This window comes from Camelina sativa, chromosome 6, assembly GCF_000633955.1.
Source record: "Camelina sativa cultivar DH55 chromosome 6, Cs, whole genome shotgun sequence".
NCBI lineage: Eukaryota > Viridiplantae > Streptophyta > Magnoliopsida > Brassicales > Brassicaceae > Camelina > Camelina sativa.
The window spans coordinates 18,929,619-18,946,105 of NC_025690.1; the positions used below are offsets into that span (position 1 = coordinate 18,929,619).

Consider the following 16,487-nt stretch of genomic DNA (forward strand, 5'->3'; position numbering starts at 1 on the left):
TTTGTGAGACAGCTGACAGAAGCAGCGGCGGTGGGGAACTCTACGTGGAGATCTGACGTTGGCGGGCGAGACATGCTGCTCGGAGTTGGACCTTCCGGTGGCCCAGGAGATGACACGTGTCCTGAACCAATTCCTCGTACGACGTCTGTTAGGTCTCCTTGGAAGTTGTCCATGTTTAGTAACTCAAAGACGCTGCACATAATATGTATGTATGACGCGTGTTTATGTATATTATATATACACAGAAAAAGAATTAGAAATCCCAAAACCTAAAGAAAAAGTAATTAGGAAAAATGATTTGGAATCAGGTACATATATAAGTTTGGTTATAATTCTCGATCGAGTTTTTGTGGATATATCGGAAAAGAGTGATGACAAGTGATGTTGAATTATTTTCTTGGGGAAAAAAGAAGATGATGAAGAACAAAAAATGGTTGATGAAACGAGAAAGGGGCGCTGACTTTTCAGAATGAGAATATCTTCGACAACTTTTTCATGTTAGAGAGAGAGAGGGGAGATCAGATTATGTAGTCTTTTATATATAAAATGAACTAATTCATGACATTTGATTTAAGTATATATATCTTAAGGAGGTGAAGTGATAATAATTTTAAAATGTATACAAAAATATCAGGATCGAGACATATACGGCCAAGTCTTGTAGTACTTTTTTTGTACACTATATTAGTAAAATATTATCATATAATGTGAAAGGGCATAATGAGATGCTGCACTTGAGAGAAAAAAACAAGTGACTGGGAAGTAAAGAGATCGGCAAATAGCCGCATTTCTCGGAGTCCGTTTTATTTCCATCCAATATGATCAGCCCACGTAAATATTCTGAAATACATTTTGCTGTTGTCTTGAGTACCAAAAAATTTGTTTGTCTGTATGTATTATTGTATTTGTTTATTCTTATAAAAATGAATGATATGGGACTTACTTATATGAATTTTTATTTTATTTTTCTTTCTCCACCCATCTATGATATAGACTGTGTTTTGTTTTGGACAAAATATGATAGACTATGTTATGTGATCGTTTATAATTGATTTCATCTGCTAATTTATGGTCCAGTTATATACATAACAAAACAAGTTATATTCGTTACTGTTATATATTGAATTTTGTCCTTATTCAAGTCAACTGTGGTTGACTTGTTATTTAGCAGGTCATTTCGTGATTTACAGTAACAACAACAAAAGAAAGAGCATAAAGCAGTTTTAGTTCTTATAAAACTAAAAAAGGAGTTGCAATTTTAGTGACTATTATATGCCCTGCACCCTAACTAAAATCATTGTTTAATCAAAATTTTCAGAGGATTATGGGGCTAATAACTAATCAAGAAGAAATCATTAGCTTGCATATAATTACACCGGGAAAGACGAAAGATATGACGAGGAATTCGTTTCCTGTCAGAATCGTATATGACAAAAGAATTCTTATACTACTTATTAGTACAATTTTAACAAGTGTTAATATATATGTAAAGAAATGATCTTGTTTTGTTTTGTTTGTGAATATAATAACACTTTTCCAAACTCGTCCTCTTCGCACTGTTTAGGCATATAACCAAACAATCTCATCAAACAAAATACATAGAATTGTTTTACATTATAAAAGACATTTGATGTAATGTAAGTGGCCAAGACTGGCAAAATAACGACTCTTCGTAATATACGAACAAATATTCTATAATTTATAATTAATCCAATTTCCAAATCTGAGTTGGTTTCTTTGAAAACGAAAAACAATTCTCAGTTGGCTTATGGATGTAGATTGATTTAGTATTGGTGCCAACTAATTATACGTTTGCAGTTATCTCATTCTAGATTTGCCATTTTGTCGCCAACTATATATTTCTATACTACTTACTATTTTCATTGTTTAGATATTCTTTTTTGGACAAACACTTGTTTTCATTTATTCAAAGAAAGCCAAGTACAGAGGTAGCAAAGGATTCAAAGATCCATTGGTTAGATACTATTTACACCAAATTTCTTGAAAACATATATATCTTTGTATGGTGCCGACTAAATAAACTCAAGAATGAAAGTTGTATCATGGGTAATAAATTCCTCACATGGTATTAGCATGTGTTTTTATGCATGTTGGACTTTAATTAATTTGTTTGTATATTTATAATCTCATTCACAATTATTATTGATATACTCGCACTATATAAAATATTGTAACTCACCTAGACACCTACTTGGTTATTTTTTTTTGTCAACTAGCTGGTTAACAACAAACATTTTTGTGTGTTGATTAAATTAAATACAAGAGTTTCGGAGTAGCTTATAGCTGCCAGAATATTATTGGTCAAATTAAAATAACCCATTTCTTAACGGCTTGAGATATAATATAAGTTAACCATTGTGCAAATAAATATTATATGTGCTAATCCCACACATTTAATATATAGCTCCCTCTTGATCAAAACATGTAAATGTGTAATGTACTAGTCTATCTATTGTACTCGTTGTGTTCTTACCAAATTCATATATCACAGTGATACTACCAAAATCAAATCATATGGTCTATATGTTGTTAAAAATAAATTCTAACTTTTTCCATTCATTCTAATAAAAGAATGATGAATGAAATGTTTCATATGGTCGATTCTTTTCAGAAAAATATATATATATACATATATAAATCTTTCGCACTCGTTACTTTTTGTCACAGTATATATAACTACCGAGAACAATTGTAACATAAAATAACCACACCTTTCGTCATGTAAGATGTTTCATAGAAAATAAAATTTACCTGTTCCAAAGAGGAAATGAACCCCCACAAAAACAATTAAAATTTCATTTCTTTATAAAAAAAAATCACAAACACTATCAAAATACCTAGTTTTGGAATGTAAAAAAAAAATGGTCGGCTTCATGACAGACACTTAGATCCACGTTCGTACATTACAACCTCATCACTACTATCTTTTATCCCATATTATTTATCATTTTTGTTTTCCTTTTATTTTATTTACATTATCAAATTTATATATCGATTCAATTTGCTCATATTAAACAGTTACAAAATCGACCTATTAATATACATATACACACATATTCATGAATTACGACAGATTTCACTTTCGTTGGAACTTGGAAGTTTTGGAGTTGGATCAAGTTTATAAGTGTGGACTGAAAGTTGAAGCTGTCTTCAACTGCACAAGCTTGTTGTTAAAAAAAACCGCACAATATATACCACTGCTTCAATTGGTGATTCATTCCATTCGGATGAAAATAATGATTCATACCCACAAAAAAACAAGATTAAAGTTTTTTAAAGAAAAAAATTAGACATATGTTTCTATTTGCAATTGATTCCTTTATATGTATAGTCTCTGTGTTTTATTTTTTTGTGCTAAACATTTTGAACAAAATGGAAGTTAAATATATCTTTGTTCAACGTTAAAATATACGTGTAGACTGTAGTTCTCACTTCCCGGCCCTATCGTTTCTTTAGATATTTTATCAAATGAGATAAAGAAAAAAGAAAAAGAAAAAAACAAGCACGACCCATATGATATGAAGCAGGCCTCGTCTCTAATGGCACACAGATTCATTTTTATATGAAACGACATGGACTTATACATTGTTTATATCACAATAATTAGACCAGACGGTGCAAAAGGGCAAAATAAGTCATGCCTCCCTCGTTCTACGGTGACGCATGTTGATGAACGGATTCAATAATGATAATAGTAATAATATCTATTATCCAATACCAATACAAGTTTTTTTTCAAAGAAAGATAAACATATATTTTGATTGGTAACCACGAAACATGTGTTTTAGAATAGAAACGTATGTTTAGATACAATCAATATTTTAAACAAGCACTTGAAACATATGTNAAAAACAAGCACGACCCATATGATATGAAGCAGGCCTCGTCTCTAATGGCACACAGATTCATTTTTATATGAAACGACATGGACTTATACATTGTTTATATCACAATAATTAGACCAGACGGTGCAAAAGGGCAAAATAAGTCATGCCTCCCTCGTTCTACGGTGACGCATGTTGATGAACGGATTCAATAATGATAATAGTAATAATATCTATTATCCAATACCAATACTAGTATTAAAAAAAAGTTAATAGATGAACATATATTTTGATTGGTAACCACGAAACATGTGTTTTAGATTAGAAACGTATGTTTAGATACAATCAATATTTTAAACAAGCACTTGAAACATATGTATATATGGATTGGCAGAACACGTCATGAGCAGGTCTTCTTTGGATTAGGGATTTCAAATCGCAAACTAGTATTGTATTATAAAAGTGGACAAAAAACATAAAACAATAATTAATCACGAAAATTTTGCATGATAATAAGAACCAAACTGAAGGTGCTTGCTTATTCCACCAAGTAGATAGATTTTACATTTAAAAGGTGCGTGTAAGTAACTAGTAAGTTATGTCTATGACGAGCGTAACACATATTCTATGACTATTCTAGTACAGCTAAAAACCATTACATTGAGAATTGCAAGATGGTCACCAGTACAAATTGATTCAACATTAGAGTAATTGACTAATGTTATTGGGTTGTGTAGCACGTGTACGTACTACTTTGCACATGTAAAATGGATATTGACTTTACGTAAAATCGTACCATTCCCTTTAAGTGCTCCCAAAGTTCATAGAAAAAACAATAGTCATCCTCTTATTATGTATCATAATTCATAAACATGATTATTTTAATTTGAATTACGTAAACTTTAGCTATTTGCTATAATTTTGTTTTAAGTATCTGACTGGTCTAACAAACAGATCATAGCTCGTAACGCAAAATATAAGCCCATAAATTAAAGAACTTGTACTTCGTTATTTTACCACATGAGGCCCAAATCAGATTCATGGTGTCGATTGTACAAATTAAAAGAACAGGGGGCTCTGATGCATAAGCGTTGTAGTTTAAGGGGTTAAATGTTATTAACCCGTTTACTTCGGTGTGTTTTTGTTCGTTTGGTGGTATTAGACTCGAATCTGTGAGACCTTCAGGAAGAAGAAGCAATGGCAGCCATGGGAGCAGGACCAGACCACCTCTTCAACCTAAGAAACAATTTCTATTTAGGAGCTTATCAAACAGCGATCAACAAAAGTGAGATCCCTAACCTCTCTCCGGAAGATGCCGTCGAACGCGATTGCTTCGTCTTCCGCTCATACATCGCTCTCGGTAGCTATCAGGTTTCTCCATTGATTCACCTCCTCGATAACATTGACTTCTTCTGCGGATTCGATTTCGTTTTGTTTGAATCTGTTCTTTGAAATTTTTTGGTGCTGTAAAAAAGCTTGTCATCAATGAGATCGATGAATCAGCCGCTACGCCTCTACAAGCAGTCAAACTCCTCGCTATGTATCTATCGAGTCCTGAAAATAAGGTAACTCAGCTTTTGATTTGTACATGTTATATAGTAGTAGAAATTGTCAAAGAGATTCGAATCCTGATATGGAACGGTTGTTCTTGTTGGTTCAGGAATCAACAATTTCGAGTTTGAGAGAATGGTTAGCAGATTCAACAATAGGAAACAGTGATACATTGAGGTTGATTGCTGGTATTATATTCATGCATGAGGAAGATTATAATGAAGCTTTGAAGCATACTCATGCTGGAGGAACTATGGATTTGTAAGATTTTTTTTCGAAATTCTTTGGTGGATTGTGATTATATTCTGGTCTGGTGAGAGTGGTTGTTGTGTTTACATGCTCTTTGATTGTTTGTTTGTTTGTTTGTTGCTGCTTTGTTTCTAGGTATGCCTTGAATGTTCAGATATTCATTAAGATGCATAGATTAGAGTATGCTGAGAAGCAGCTTAGAGTGATGCAACAGATTGATGAAGACCACTGTCTCACTCAACTTGCTAGTGCGTGGTTGAACCTGGCAGTGGTATAATGCGAAGTTTTGATCGTTTTTGTTGGGCTTATTTCGCATAAATTTTAAACTTCTTGTACTGATACGATTTATGATGATTTTAGGGGGGGTTCGAAGATACAGGAAGCTTATCTCATTTTCGAGGATTTCACGGAGAAGTACCCGATGACATGCTTGATCTTGAATGGCAAAGCTGTTTGCTGTATGCAATTCGGGAACTTTGATGAAGCTGAAACGCTACTGCTTGAAGCACTAAACAAGGTAACTATAATCAGACTTGCATACCTTCTTCACTGCACTTATATGTTATATCTTGGCTTTTCTGTGTGTTGGCAAGTGTTTATACGAGTTGTGGTGATTGCAGGATGCTAAAGACCCAGAAACTCTTGCAAACCTTGTTGTCTGCAGTCTTCATGTCGGGAAATCATCTTCACGCTATCTAAGGTAAATTTTCATCATCAGCTCGAGTATAAGGCGTCTTTTAGAACTCGCTAAAATTTATTTGAGAGTTATGGTATCCTTGGTTCTTATAAAAATATTGGGTAGTCGCATTAGTTGAGTCCATTTGTATTCCCAAACCTTTTTGCAGCCAGCTGAAACTTTCACACCCCGAACACGTACTTGTGAAGCGTGTATCATCAGCCGAAGACAACTTTGAGAGTGCTGTTCAATCAGTTGCCTGAAGACTCTTCCATGGTTGAAGCTAAAAGAGTTGTGCAGGATCGGTTTGCTGTACCGCATTCTCTATTAGAGTAACCAAACAACCATACTGTCTATTCTTTTCATGATTAGTGTATTAAACAGATTTTGCCAGTGGATATGTTACAGTTACTATCTCATTACGTCTAATATAAAACTTCCACTTCTCGCACTGTCAATTTTGTTTGTCATTTACTTTCGAAGTTAACTGATCCAGATGTGTAACCAAACCAAAGCCTTGAGGGGATTCACGTCCACGGCCAATCTCACCATCTGAGGAATCGATAATTTGAATCCAAACTAAATATACCAAAACAACACAAAAGCTTCTCACTTGGCAAGAAAACTTAAAATTTGCAACCACTGTTTTTCACTTCTCCACCAAGAACCAAGATTTTTAAAAATCTCAATCACAATAAAATATGTGATTGATATAGATTTTATTTGATTAATCAATAATCTCATATATAATCTCTATATATGGTTATGCATACAAAATAGCTAATAATAAACTAGTACTCATAATCTTCTACTACTTTTACTACCATCTATAATCAAGACTCTAAGAATCTCTATAGCTATCATCTACTAGGTGAAGGAGTCCTTGAAGAGTAAATTATCACAAGAAAATGCAGAAAGGTCAGTATTCAGAAACCAAGGGAGACGATCCATAGCCGTTGCGATGAAGCTTTTGCCATCTCCATGCCGTCTCCAAACTCTCATGAAGATTCGTGTGCTTGGCTGTCCAATTCAGCTCTTCTTTGATCTTGCTTGGATCACTGTAAACCTCTGCGTAATCTCCTGCCCGTCTTTCCAAGTAATCAACTTTTATATCAACCCCTGTCGCCTTTTTACAAGCTTCCACAAACTCCTTCACTGAGCTACCTGCTTGCACAACAATAATATCACATTTGTCTATATATTTATTCACTTCACTTCCCAAATTTTTTTGCCTACAATCGATTTTTTTATACCTTTCCCAGTACCAACATTGAAGATCCCAACTTTGCGGGGTTTGGCCTTTTCAAGAGCTTTTACATGGGCATCAACCAAGTCCGTGACATCGATGTAATCACGTACGCAAGTCCCATCCACAGTCTTGTAGTCTGTTCCTTTAATCTGCAGATAAAAAAACCAAATAAACATCTACAAAGATCTTTTGTAATGATGACACATAGCAAAGAGCGTGACAATCACCTGCAGCCCGGGAATGATGCCTCGGGCAGCATCAAAGCAAGCACCAGAGATACGTCCATGCTCTCTGAGTTCAGGTCTTGGAGCTTCACCCAGTCTTCCTTCAGGATCAGACCCAATCACATTGAAATATCTGAAAAAAACTTAAACTTCAGGGGAGGAGAAAACAAAAACAGAGCCCTAAACACACACACATAACAAAAGAATTAACTAACAAACCTCAGGATCATAACGGCCATATTGGAATTTTTGGAAAAATCCAAGATGATATCTTCTGCCATCTTCTTAGCCTTTCCATAAGGATTGATTGGGACCTGAGGAGTTTCCTCTGTTATTGGCATCTTCTCAGGCTCTCCATACGTAGCACATGTGCTTGAATATATCAAAGTCTTCACACCGTGAGCAGCCATCGTCTCTAAAACTACCAACGTGTTTGATGTGATATTGTGATAATACCTGCAAATGACATAACATCAAGCTACTTAGCTACTATATATACATATATGATTCACAACAAATTTGACAGTGAAGGTCAAATCTTTCTTGAGAAGGATCAAGCTCACTTGAGAGGAAACTCTGTGCTCTCTCCAACATAAGCAACAGCGGCGAAATGCATCACAGCGTCAAATGCGTTTTCAGAAAATATTTTGTTAACCTGAAAACATTTCTTCCTTAAAAAACACACAAAAAAAAAAGTTTGCCAGTTGTTTTATTAGGGGTCTTATATGTAAAACCACAATGAAGGATCATACCGCATTTGCATCTCCAAGATCAGCATAAATGAATTGGAGCCTTCCAGGTTCTGGAAACAGTTGTTGCAGTATCTTGACTGCAGCGAGGTTCCCTCGAGATAGATTGTCCTGCCAAAAACATAAAAAGATTTACTTTTTTACTTGGATACAACACAAGAAGCATGAAGCTATGTAATGTAAGGCAATGAAGATGCATTTCTACCACAATGGTGACTCGGTATGAATCTTTAAGAAGGCGTAAAGCTGCATGTGAGCCGATATATCCAGCACCACCAGTGACTAGAACATGGGTAACTCCTGGTTCATGTTGAGAGAACTGAAAGATGAATGAAAACATCATAACAACCACTCAAAACATTATTACTTCAACAATGAGAAAGGGTATATCAATAACAAGTTAATAACATTATAGGAAGTAATGTACCACGCTTGGGGTATTGAAGGTTGGGGATTGCTTAAGCAAGAGAATGCACATTGCTGTAAGTGTCATGGCCATAAGAATCTTCCCCATGTAATTGTTGTTCTTCTTTGGGTCTGCAAAATCCAATCCTACACTCCAAACATCACCAACACGTGTGAATTTTGAATCCAAATTAGAAGCACAAACAAAACAAAAAAAGCTTTTGACTTTGAACTGGAGCTAACAAACTCCAAAAAACCTGGAACCTCTGTACCAACTTACCAACCACTGATGTCAACTACTTATAGACAAGAAGGCCTAAAAAGACCTTACCAAAAAAAAAAAAGAAGGCCTAAAAAGATGTGAAAAATCAGAGTTCTATTATAGATGAGTACTTTCAAAAGGCATAGATCTGTTCTGCCTCCCGATTCTTGCTCTGCCAAGATTCAGCATTTTGATTCTTAAAGTACACAGCTTAGTGTTCAGTTTCAGCTGCAAGAGATTAACAACTCGAATGTTTTAAAAATTCACATCTGCAAAAACCTCAGTATTCTGCTTAATTATATGTCTTTTAAATAACTTTGGGAATACGAAGTAACTCCAAAATGGGTTGGTAGGTCTTTCAGAAAAATGAAAGGATAATTAGATATATATAAAAAAACTACTACTACTACTAGTCTACATATGCATATAATCACACCGACACAGAATTTCACAAAAACAAAAAAAGGCCAACATTGTAGCCTGATGATCAGGAAAACAGATGAAAACTCTAGCTAGAAAGCAAAAAATGTTGTAGAAACTGGACTTGATCAAGAAGCAGAAACGGAAGAACAAGAAAGCTTAAAAACGACATTAATATCAATATCAGAGCGAGAGAGAGAGAGAGAGAGAGAGAGAGACGAACCTGATAGAGGAGTGATAAAGACTCAAAATTTTCTCGTGGGTTCTCTTCAATAGTAAGAACTAAGAAAGATTCGATCTCAAATTCTAAGCAGAGACGGAGAGGAAAAACGTATAAATAAGGAAAGCAAATAGAGCGGTCTTGACGGTGAAAGACTGAGAGAGAGAGAGCGAAGAGCTATAAAGTTTGCAAGTAAATGATAAAACTTTATTAAATGAGGTGTTGTTTGTTTATATAAAAAGAAGCAGCGAATGAGATTGCAACAGATATTATTAAGGGGACGCGGTGATTGGAACGAGGGAGCCCCAGCATCTGTGCGTCCTCGACGAACTCTCTGCTGACATGTCGGTAAAAAGACTCTACTACGTGTCTTTCACTTCATGGCCAAAACTTTACGACCTCTTGACAAAACACCATTATTACTATGTACAAATTTATCGAAATTGTTACTATAATGATATATTGATATGAAAAACAAATATAGGTGGCTGTTAGTATCGTTGCATGTGAAGTACTTTTATTCAATAAATTATAAAATATTTGAAGTGATTGTAGTATAAAATGAGAAATTATGTTTAATCAGAACTTTTGAAACATTTTCCAAAACTGAGTGTTATAGATTTATTATAGTTATACTAATTTGTACTTATTTTATATTGTAAGCATAACTATTAATGATTCTAGGTGAATTGCATGAAAAAATTAGAAAATCCAAATTCAAAAGGACATCACTGTAGTTTTATTTCGTAGTTAATATATTTATCTCAAAAATATACAAACTGATAACTGTTTTTTGTTTAATATAAAATAGTGGAACTTTTAATATGGAAAAATAATTGACTTCATTGCATTTAGACAAGTTTGCAACTACATCTTTGAACAAGCAAAGCAACCGACAGTAGTACCCATGCACATTGACTTGTTAGATCTCGAGACCATATATTCCTCCCTCTATATATTTCGATTCTTTATCATATACATCTACATTCCATTCATTTACTATTAAACTAATTTCATATTTAAAAATTGAATTATACTAGCAAGTTAAAAAGACCATATTTATTAAAAATGAAGTGAAGTGAACAACCATATTTGTGTTCTATTAAAAATGTGATATAAAAAAGTAAATCAAATAAAAATGTGTAAAAAAAAAAAATTCTTTATGAAACAGCAAATTTAAACTTAAACCTTAAACTCTTCAGGTCTGTTATGGAGCAGGCCTAACGGGACTAGGCCTTTTAAAACATCTCTGCGTTTTTTTATTGGTTCAAAATGAAAATAGTTAGAAATTTTGAGATTGAAAAGTACCAATCTGTAAAAATTATTAAAGTAGGTGCAACAAAACGAAAATATCTGAAACATCCTTTAGATGGTTTTGGGTGTCTCTCTGGTTCGCCAGTAAAATTATGACCGCAGACTGAAAAAAAAAAAAAAAAAAAATGGCGGCATCATCGTCTCATCTCTTCTTCGCACTCCCTTCGTCGCGTCTCCATACACCTTCTCCAGCTGCACCAAACCGGAACCGAGTCCGTGTTCTTGCGAAATCATGCCCGGGGAATCAGACCTTCGATTCGGACAATTCAGATTCTTCCTCGGAGACTTCCAACAAAACCCAGGTTAATGATCTAACTTGGCCTTTCTTCGTGCAATATTCCGAGTTAGGGTTTAGGAGATTTGTACCAGCTGCAAAAATTAAAATTCAAATGATCGTTTCGACTCTGTGATGGTTTTAATTTGGTGACTTACTTTATACACAGCTACTTGATTTGTCACATTCTCTAGTTACTATTGTGTGTATTGTCCTAAGAGAAGAAATTTCAAGTCTTGGTCTTTAGTTCTGCTACAAATTTGTGTCTTTGTTACTGTTCACTGTAAATTTGGAGCTGAGCAAGTTTTTAGTTGTGTTTGGAAGTGCTTCCATTAGCTCTTAGTCTTAATTTCTAGTATTGAATTTAAAAATTGAAGTGGAGACTTGACTTGGCTTTGTGTTCTTGGCTGCAGCTGGGTGATCAGAAATCGGTGTCACGGAGACAGTGGATGACGGCATGTGTGTGCGGATCCGCAGCTTTAATTAGCAATGCTTATACCTTTGTCTCTGTGGAAAGTGCAGCTGCTTTAGACAAGAAACCAGGAGGTTCTTGCCGTAACTGTCAGGGCAGTGGTGCTGTTCTTTGTGAGTCTCACTCTTCTTTGTTTTCATATTGAGCACCTTGCTATATTAAAGGTCATATTGAGCGAGCACCTTGCTATGTTTTAATGTTCTCTGTGTTTCCATTTGATGTACCTCATGAGCTTACTACTGATGCCATCATGCCCATATGGTTTTAACTGTATTTTCTTATGATATTAGGTGATATGTGTGGTGGTACAGGAAAATGGAAAGCTCTCAACCGGAAACGTGCCAAAGATGTGTATGAGTTCACTGAATGTCCAAATTGTTACGGTTTGTATCTCTTTCCTACTATTTCTTTAGTTTGGTGACGCTTGGGACAATGGATTTCCCTGATTAACTGGTGGCTCCTATTGCAAATCAGGTCGGGGTAAGCTTGTTTGCCCGGTCTGTTTGGGTACAGGTTTACCAAACAACAAAGGTCTTCTTAGAAGGCCTGGTGCTCGCGAGCTACTCCAAAAGATGTACAATGGTCGGCTTCTTCCCGATTCATGAGCAGGTAGGTATGAGTTCATTTTAAGACTTTCACATGGAGATTATTGGTCCGTTTACGAATGAAAAGCTTGGTGAGGACATACTATACTAGCATAAACCACTATAGTTTTTCCTGTTTCTCATCCTTCCTTCTCTTGGACTTCTCACAGATTGTGTGACTGCAAATCTTGCTTTTAAGCACAGAGTCAATAGACATGATTACAGCAGCGGAAAAAAAACTTACACATTGAGGAAGCATGGAAAGTATAGAAGAATTTGAACAATTCAACATGTTTTTGTAATGTTGCTAGGTTTATGTTGTAAATTCGATAATCCTTAAACTTTCCTTCTCCCGCAGACCCTGATCACCAACATGAACCATAAACGAGTCCCTGAGCAAATGCTTAGGTATGAGCCGAAGAAAAATGTGAGTGTTAAGTGTATATGCATGATAAGGTCTCTTGGCCTTACTAGTTACTACTTCTTCCGTCCTTTTTAGCCTCATGGCCCTCATCAATATTATATAATACGCACACTTAATTATGGATTTAGGCATATAAATTCGCACTCATTTGTACTTCATATTTATGGACCTCTATGCCTTGGACACTCTTCAATTCGCACTCAATTCGCACTCAATTCGCACTCATTTGTACTCATTTGTACTTCATATTTATGGGCATCACAAAACAATGCCTTGGACACTCTTCAAATTTTCTAGAACCATATATGTTCCTTACATACCCATCATTTCATATTCAAAAACAATAAGTCTAGTTGGACTTAACAAGAAACAAACCAATGTTTAGAAAGAAAAAAAAAACAATTTCGCTAGGGTTCGGTAAGCATACAATGATACAATCATACAAATGTACAAAACAATAAATAGGATAGTGAAATGTGAATGTTAAGAATATGTTAAAATGTAAAAAATACAGCTGGTTTCGATATAATTAGACTAATTCAATGAGCTCTAACCAAGCTGCATGAGAGACACATGTTCATGTGCATGCCTCTATATTTATTATTAGTCAATTTTCATGTTTCTCCTTCTGTTTTCAACCAATTTTCATGTCAAACGTACTGTTATTTTTATTGGAAAAGTATGCATGCAGCAGCCAACATGCGATGCACATGCATTTGTAATTGTGAAATCAGTCCACTGATTTTCGAATTCGGTACATTCGATGTTTTATAAATATTGGCACCATTGAATTGCGTTTTGTACGTAGGTAAAATATTTTTAAAACAATTTAAATTTTCGTTAACTTGTGTGAAAAAAAAAAATACCAATGAAAAAATCCATAGGCCTATATATACTCCTCACACTAAACCTCAGCTAGCTATTGCAACAGACAGAAGCAGATTAAAAAAAAAAAAAAAAACACAAAAATGGCTTCTTCAGTCATCACTATAGCCCTAACCCTAATCATGATCTTCAACCTCACGCCGAAAGCAACCGTTGCTCGTCGTCTCAGCGATCAGAAGCCGAGTGATGAAAGGGTAGCCACCACTTCCGACGAAGCGAATAACCTGCCTTTTCCACCCGGGTTGCCATTCAGCGGCGTTCCTCCGTTACCGTCACTTTTTCCGCCGTTTGTGCCTTCTCCATTCCCTGGAAACATCCCACGTTTACCGTTTCCGTTTCCGATGCCGTCATCACCTCCGGCGCCATCTATACCTGGCTTCCCTGGCTTTAATTTCCCTCCCCTGCCGTTCCTCACGCCGCCACCTTCGTGAACGTATAGGTTAATTAACGCCGTTGTTATAGTAAATAACTATCACGTTTGAAATAAACTCATGGTAATATCGAAAAGGATCATGTGTACTCGATGATAGTAGTATAAATATAAATTATGAAAAATTAGTTAAGATATAGAGTATGTGTCGTGTCTGTATCACAATGTTGATCTAATTAATGAATAAAGACTTCGGTTTGACCAGTTTTAGCCCTGAATTAAGATCTTGGTTTAAATCGGATCTTTGGTTTGTCCGGTTACATTTTACAGTTGAACCAGACAAAACCGAATTGGTACGGCCGGTCGCTACTTAGACGTTGAACAACAAAAGTTACAATATTGCAGTTAGATGAGAGAGAGAATATAATGCAAGGATTCGATCTCGATGAAAAGAAGTCTAAGGAAAGGAAAAATTGGAGAGAAGGAAACATTTCAATGTTGTTGTACTCATAATCGATAACCTTCCCAGGTGGAAGAAACTATAGTTATAATTACAACTCAATCCTAACAAGTCTTTATCATAAAACTAGAAATTAGGTCCATAAACGGTAAAGGCCCACTTGAGCCCATTATTCAATATCTTAATCATAATAAGTTCATAACACTCTCTCTTCTGACAAATATTCTTCAAGTACGGTTCAAGTCGGACTCAAAAGGTCTTCCTTTGATGGATTTCAGTATCACGGCATATTCATTCATTTCCAACGAATCCTTCTCATTCTTATGGTTCCAATACTCCTCTAGGCGATGGTTCGGGTCAAGAGCCTCAGTGGCCTGGAGAGATGAAGATGATAAACTTGTGTTAGAGAGACCAGGTATCAAACACAAGACCCTAAAAGTCGATTCGATTAGTTAAAATTTTACCTGAATTACAAACTCAGAGCGGAAACCGAACATTTGTAGCCCGTCGATGTTTTCCAATGTTTGAACATTTGTCCTTGGCTGCTGCGTTCTGTTCTCTCTTTGTTAACCCTCTTCAACACCATTTCCCAGCATTTCTGAGCTGAGACATTACAGAAGGTCTCTTCTTGAGACCCTTCCAAAGTAACCTGAAACGTTATTAACCAACACACAATATAATGTAAGGCAAATTCCAAGCCTAACACAAACCAATAAGAATTGAAGGGCTCTTACCCTGAATAGTGGACCATTAGATCCTGCATCTTCTTCAATCTCAGACATGTAACAGCTAATTCTCATTGGATCTAGCACGTTATAGAACTTAACCCGACTCTTAAACCCTGTACAAAATAAAGTACCACAAACTTAAGCTCTTTCGACTCATGCATATATGCATTAATGAAATTTATCTTAGGTTATTATAAATGGTTTAGGGAGATGTGCATGCACCTTTTGGAAATATAGCATGCTTGCTATACCAAAGATCTCTGATAACCAAGGAACCGAGATTTATAGGCTCGATAGAGAGAGCAAAGTTCATCATGGATGCATCATCACTGGTCTCTGAAGAAGCATTCAACTCCTCATCCAATTGAAAGTCAAGATTCACATCAAAATCACGAATTCTATGTGGTTCTTCCTCAACGGTAACCGGACTAGATTCTTCCTTCTGAGAGCTCTCTGAAGAAGAAGAACCGAACTGAAACTCAAGATTGGGATCAAAATCACGTCTGATCCCTGGTTCTTCCTCAACGATAACCGGACCACATTCTTCGATGGATTTAGAAGTCCATGTTATATTATCATCTGATTCATAACCTTCAAATGCTCTGGCCAATGAGCTTAACTCATCTGCGGTGTAACGATAGAGGATGAAACGATCACTCTTTTCACATGAACAAAGATCGTTCGCGTGTTTCGTGCAAGTGTATTCTCCTATAGAGCACTTGGTGCAGCCGGAAGCAGTGAGATGCAAGTCACTTAAGCAAAAGACGCATTCCTTTTCACAGTCCAAATCAAACTCCTTCTCCATTTTTAGGTAGCTGAAACCATTTCCAAGAGCCTCAATTCTTCCTTCTTCTAGACGCAACCGAGCCTCATCAATTGCCTTAGTAAGTTCACCATTCTTCCCACAGAACGTCTTCCATCTTAAATACATTGTTTTTGCTTTCCCAAGAGGTGAGACTTCACGAAGGGACTTAACAGCTTTATATTCACAAAGGAACTTAACAGCTTCAGAAGCTGCTCCGAGGAGAAGCTTGTCATGGGATAGAGAAGTTTTCCTGGTCTCTTGGCTATAAAGTTCGATAGCATTCTGTCCGTAAGGCAACCAGTCAAGCGTAGCCAAATTCAC

The 16,487-nt window shown here is 35.8% G+C and overlaps 4 protein-coding genes and 1 pseudogene across 8 annotated transcripts; 3 read left to right on the plus strand and 2 right to left on the minus strand.

Moving 5' to 3' along the window:
* LOC104792242 (coatomer subunit epsilon-2) lies at positions 4,968–6,779 on the plus strand. The gene is made up of 7 exons (XM_010518343.1): positions 4,968–5,216; positions 5,321–5,410; positions 5,506–5,657; positions 5,781–5,916; positions 6,007–6,162; positions 6,266–6,345; positions 6,491–6,779. The coding sequence occupies exons 1-7, from the start codon at positions 5,043–5,045 to the stop codon at positions 6,582–6,584; spliced, it is 882 nt and encodes a 293-aa protein (XP_010516645.1). The 5' UTR covers positions 4,968–5,042; the 3' UTR covers positions 6,585–6,779.
* Positions 7,003–10,048, minus strand: LOC104792243 (putative UDP-arabinose 4-epimerase 2). 3 transcript variants are annotated; one of them, XM_010518344.2, is made up of 10 exons: positions 9,854–10,048; positions 9,342–9,438; positions 8,971–9,095; positions 8,749–8,862; positions 8,547–8,654; positions 8,358–8,449; positions 8,014–8,250; positions 7,798–7,927; positions 7,575–7,719; positions 7,003–7,485 (listed from the first exon to the last, which is right to left on the minus strand). In XM_010518344.2, the coding sequence occupies exons 2-10, from the start codon at positions 9,397–9,399 to the stop codon at positions 7,241–7,243; spliced, it is 1,254 nt and encodes a 417-aa protein (XP_010516646.1). In that variant the 5' UTR covers positions 9,400–9,438; positions 9,854–10,048; the 3' UTR covers positions 7,003–7,240. The 3 variants fall into 3 exon arrangements, with proteins under 3 accessions (XP_010516646.1, XP_010516647.1, XP_010516648.1); XM_010518345.2 differs by lacking the exon at positions 9,342–9,438 and having other exon boundaries at positions 9,854–10,047; XM_010518346.1 differs by lacking the exon at positions 9,854–10,048 and having other exon boundaries at positions 8,971–9,100; positions 9,342–9,414.
* Positions 11,232–13,029, plus strand: LOC104792244 (protein EMBRYO SAC DEVELOPMENT ARREST 3, chloroplastic-like). 3 transcript variants are annotated; one of them, XM_010518350.2, is made up of 5 exons: positions 11,232–11,466; positions 11,855–12,023; positions 12,201–12,293; positions 12,385–12,519; positions 12,665–13,029. In XM_010518350.2, the coding sequence occupies exons 1-4, from the start codon at positions 11,290–11,292 to the stop codon at positions 12,513–12,515; spliced, it is 570 nt and encodes a 189-aa protein (XP_010516652.1). In that variant the 5' UTR covers positions 11,232–11,289; the 3' UTR covers positions 12,516–12,519; positions 12,665–13,029. The 3 variants fall into 3 exon arrangements, with proteins under 3 accessions (XP_010516652.1, XP_010516651.1, XP_010516650.1); XM_010518349.2 differs by having other exon boundaries at positions 11,233–11,466; positions 11,852–12,023; positions 12,385–12,523; XM_010518348.2 differs by having other exon boundaries at positions 11,239–11,466; positions 11,852–12,023.
* LOC104792245 (P30 adhesin-like) lies at positions 13,796–14,437 on the plus strand. Its single transcript, XM_010518351.2, has one exon. It carries the CDS (start codon positions 13,887–13,889, stop codon positions 14,232–14,234), a length of 348 nt encoding a protein of 115 aa, XP_010516653.1. The 5' UTR covers positions 13,796–13,886; the 3' UTR covers positions 14,235–14,437.
* The window catches only part of LOC104699235, a 3,762-nt pseudogene continuing 1,969 nt past the window's right edge, over positions 14,695–16,487 (minus strand).

Excerpts from the sequence above, each read along its gene's own strand:
- LOC104792244 (XM_010518349.2), top strand. The coding sequence starts at position 11,290 with ATGGCGGCATCATCGTCTCATCTCTTCTTCGCACTCCCTTCGTCGCGT. Across the intron at positions 11,467-11,851 it reads AGACTTCCAACAAAACCCAG|CTGGGTGATCAGAAATCGGT; the intron begins GTTAATGATCTA and ends TCTTGGCTGCAG. Across the intron at positions 12,294-12,384 it reads TGAATGTCCAAATTGTTACG|GTCGGGGTAAGCTTGTTTGC; the intron begins GTTTGTATCTCT and ends ATTGCAAATCAG.
- LOC104792245 (XM_010518351.2), top strand. The coding sequence starts at position 13,887 with ATGGCTTCTTCAGTCATCACTATAGCCCTAACCCTAATCATGATCTTC.
- LOC104792242 (XM_010518343.1), top strand. The coding sequence starts at position 5,043 with ATGGCAGCCATGGGAGCAGGACCAGACCACCTCTTCAACCTAAGAAAC. Across the intron at positions 5,217-5,320 it reads TCGCTCTCGGTAGCTATCAG|CTTGTCATCAATGAGATCGA; the intron begins GTTTCTCCATTG and ends GCTGTAAAAAAG. Across the intron at positions 5,658-5,780 it reads GCTGGAGGAACTATGGATTT|GTATGCCTTGAATGTTCAGA; the intron begins GTAAGATTTTTT and ends CTTTGTTTCTAG.
- LOC104792243 (XM_010518344.2), bottom strand. The coding sequence starts at position 9,399 with ATGCTGAATCTTGGCAGAGCAAGAATCGGGAGGCAGAACAGATCTATG. Across the intron at positions 8,450-8,546 it reads ATCTTGGAGATGCAAATGCG|GTTAACAAAATATTTTCTGA; the intron begins GTATGATCCTTC and ends AAATGTTTTCAG. Across the intron at positions 7,928-8,013 it reads ATGGCCGTTATGATCCTGAG|ATATTTCAATGTGATTGGGT; the intron begins GTTTGTTAGTTA and ends AGTTTTTTTCAG.